Here is a 3234-nt window from a genome sequence, read left to right on the forward strand (position 1 = left end):
ATTCACTATGAAAGATAGATTTTCTCCCTGGGGATTCCCATCATAAAGGATACTATTGACTTTATGATGAAAGGTTGGAATAAGCTCTGAGAAGGGGTAAAGTCACATTCACTTCAGTTAACAAAAAATGTGATCATTTGTTTGAGATGTTTTGCTTATACTTGTATATTGAATTATTTAGTTACATATAATTCTCTGATTTTCTTTGTAGATAAAGCTCATCTCTTGATATTCTCTTCATTCATACTACATAAATGGAGAATGGAAGAAATGTGACAGAATTCATCTTATTGGGGCTTACACAGAATCTGAAGATGCAGAAAATAACATTTGCCTTATTTCTAGTCTTATACATGCTAACACTGGCAGGTAATCTTTTCATTATGTTGACCATCACCAACAGTCAGGCTCTAAACGCCCCCATGTATTTCTTCCTGGCACACTTGTCTTTAATAGATTCAATTTATATATCTTGCGCAGCAGCTAAAATTATCTGGGACTCCCTACAAGAAAAGAAAACAATATCCTTTAATTGGTGTATGACCCAAGTCTATGCAGAACATTTCTTTGGGGCTACTGAGATCATCTTGCTCACAGTGATGGCCTATGATAGATATGTGGCCATCTGTAAACCACTCCACTATACTATAATTATGAACAGGAAGTTGTGTGTCCTCCTTGTGGGGGTAGTTTGGATAGGGGGCTTCCTCCATGCAACAATTCAGATTTTCTTTATAATCTGGTTGCCCTTCTGTGGACCAAACATCATAGACCACTTCATGTGTGACTTGTTCCCTTTGCTCCGTCTTGTCTGCAGGGACACCCATAATCTAGGTCTATTTGTGGCAGCTAATAGTGGGTTCAACTGTCTGTTAAATTTCCTCTTGTTGATGGTCTCTTATGCTGTTATTCTGTACTCTCTGAAGAATCATAGTCAAGAGGGAAGACGTAAAGCTCTGTCCACTTGTGTCTCCCATATCATTGTGGTCATCTTATTGTTTTTGCCTTGCATATTTGTGTACCTGAGGCCTGTAACAATCCTTCCCATTGATAAAGCTGTGATTGTCTTTTATACTATGGTGGCGCCCATGTTAAACCCTTTAATCTACACACTAAGGAACACAGAGATGAAAAATGCTATGAAAAAGCTCTGGTTTCAGAAAGTATATTTAGGTGATAATAGACCATGAAGAAAAACATCCTCATTATAAAAAAATATACATGGATTAAGAAAAATAGCATTTCATAGGACTGCTCAAGTGGTCATTTTGCCAGGTTAATGAGATTTGTTATCATTGACAGCACTTAATATTTTAACAAGGCATAGAAACCTGATGAAGATCAGCAAATAATTAACCAGAAAAATAGTGTTTGAGATGTAATCTTCTATCTCTTCTATCTTCTCTAATCTTCTATCTCTTAACTTCCCCAAATCTCTAGGCTGAGCATTTCCACTGTCCATTCAATATCTTTTTTTGTCCTGTGATACCAGAACCAATAGACCCCCTTTCAGGGACTTCAAGATGGTATAAGATCCCTTCCTATTAAAGCAATATTCCTGGATCTCTCCCTATGAATGGACACTGATCCCATGATCCAAAAACAGCTGTATGTAGTATAACAAGTTTACTTTAAACATTTTTTACAGCTTACTTTACAGATTTTAAAAGCTTAATACAATTACCATAATTGATACTAATAATTTTGGCTTGTGGATTTCTGGCTTTGTTTTGTTCCTTATTTCTCTCAAGATCAAGATGGTGGTAGAATATGATAGTTTAAATAATGAAAACAATTCATCTTATCTACTTTATTATCTGCCTTTGCTAAATATTGCATTACATCTATATATTTACAAAGTCTTTTTGCATGTATTATTTCATTGGATCAACATATCAGACAATTATGTAAATCTAAAGCTGAATTGATAATCTAGTCTCACTCTATTCTAAGCAAAAGGTGAAGGAAAAGAAGGAAAGAAAGAAGAAAGAAGGAAAAGTGTTCTTTCCTTGAGACTCAAGGACATGAAGTGGATCCCAGTATTATAATTTTAGATACAACATGTCTAACCTCCTCATTTTGTTTATTTGTTTTTGTTTTTACAAGTGAAGTACTGAGAGATTTAATAACTTTCAAAGGTCACATAGCTAACATATTATCTGATGTGGAATTTGAATTCAGGTCTTCCAGGCTGCAAGGTCCAGTTACTTATCCATTATATGCAACTATCTCTAAATGGCTTACGGAAGATTACAAAAATCACTAGCAGAGCTGGGAAAAGAAGCAGGGCCCCTTTTTCTTGACATTGGAGTTATTCTAATACTGTGAATTTTATCACCAGTATAGCAAGCTTTGGAGTTGAAAGTCAAAAAATCAGTATGATCTGAAAATAAAAATTGTCTTTGTAGTTTCAGAGCATTTGCAGTTTAGATCTTTTAACTACCTTGTATGCAAGTGTGGTCACAAAACATGATTATTAGGAGCAAATCTTTGAAATTTATCACTTTTGACAGCACTAACTCATTGAATCTTATATTTTGGAGGGACCTCAGAGACTCTCAATTCTAAACATTAGCCAACCAGTTAAAGAAAAAGTCCCACAAACAACTATCCCCCTCTTTTAATAAGTGATCATCCAATCTTTCCCAAATGGTTTCTATGTCAGTTAAGGCTATAACCTACTAAGGCACCCCATCACCTTTTGGTATATCAGTGTTTGATTTTTGGTTTTCCTTCTATTGAGCTAAAATATATAATTTTTACTAATTCATTCATTTTTTGCCCTGAGTGTCTAAATATAATAATATAATTTTCTAAGGCACAAAACTAGAACAGTAATCACTTCAGAACCCTGTTACTTAAAATCCTTCCTGACTTGTTTTCTCAAAGTCAAATGTTCTCAGTACTTTCAAACCATCCAAATGCTAAATTTGCTCTCTGAAAACTGTAAACATGACCTATTACCAAATATGAAAATAAAGTGATGATACTACTTCTGCCAATCATGAGAGGAATAATTGCAATTATCTACATTTATCATTTTTCCCCTCTTTGACTCATTAAGATAACTGATTTCCATTTTTTAAGTAAAGCTTTTTCTTCTTCAAAGAGTAGAATATAAAAAAAAAGATTTATAGAACCCTCTTCTCCAGTTTTCTATGAGAACTTAATGTAACAGAAAAAAATATGATACTAAAAATACTTAAATGTCAAAGTGAATAATAAAAGAAAAGA

The 3234-nt window shown here is 33.9% G+C and overlaps 1 protein-coding gene across 1 annotated transcript; it reads left to right on the forward strand.

The window, feature by feature from the left end:
* The first annotated feature begins 254 nt into the window (after positions 1-254).
* LOC138163315 (olfactory receptor 4C12-like) lies at positions 255-1190 on the forward strand. The gene has a single exon (XM_069090852.1). It carries the CDS (start codon positions 255-257, stop codon positions 1188-1190), a length of 936 nt encoding a protein of 311 aa, XP_068946953.1.
* The last annotated feature ends 2044 nt before the right edge of the window (positions 1191-3234 follow it).

The sequence above is a fragment of the Petaurus breviceps genome, unplaced genomic scaffold (assembly GCF_028583685.1).
Source record: "Petaurus breviceps papuanus isolate PSGF00001 unplaced genomic scaffold, PetGlider_PUasm1.0 188, whole genome shotgun sequence".
NCBI lineage: Eukaryota > Metazoa > Chordata > Mammalia > Diprotodontia > Petauridae > Petaurus > Petaurus breviceps.

What these genes read in the sequence shown, in the direction of transcription:
- LOC138163315 (XM_069090852.1), top strand. Translation starts at nt 255, where the DNA reads ATGGAGAATGGAAGAAATGTGACAGAATTCATCTTATTGGGGCTTACA.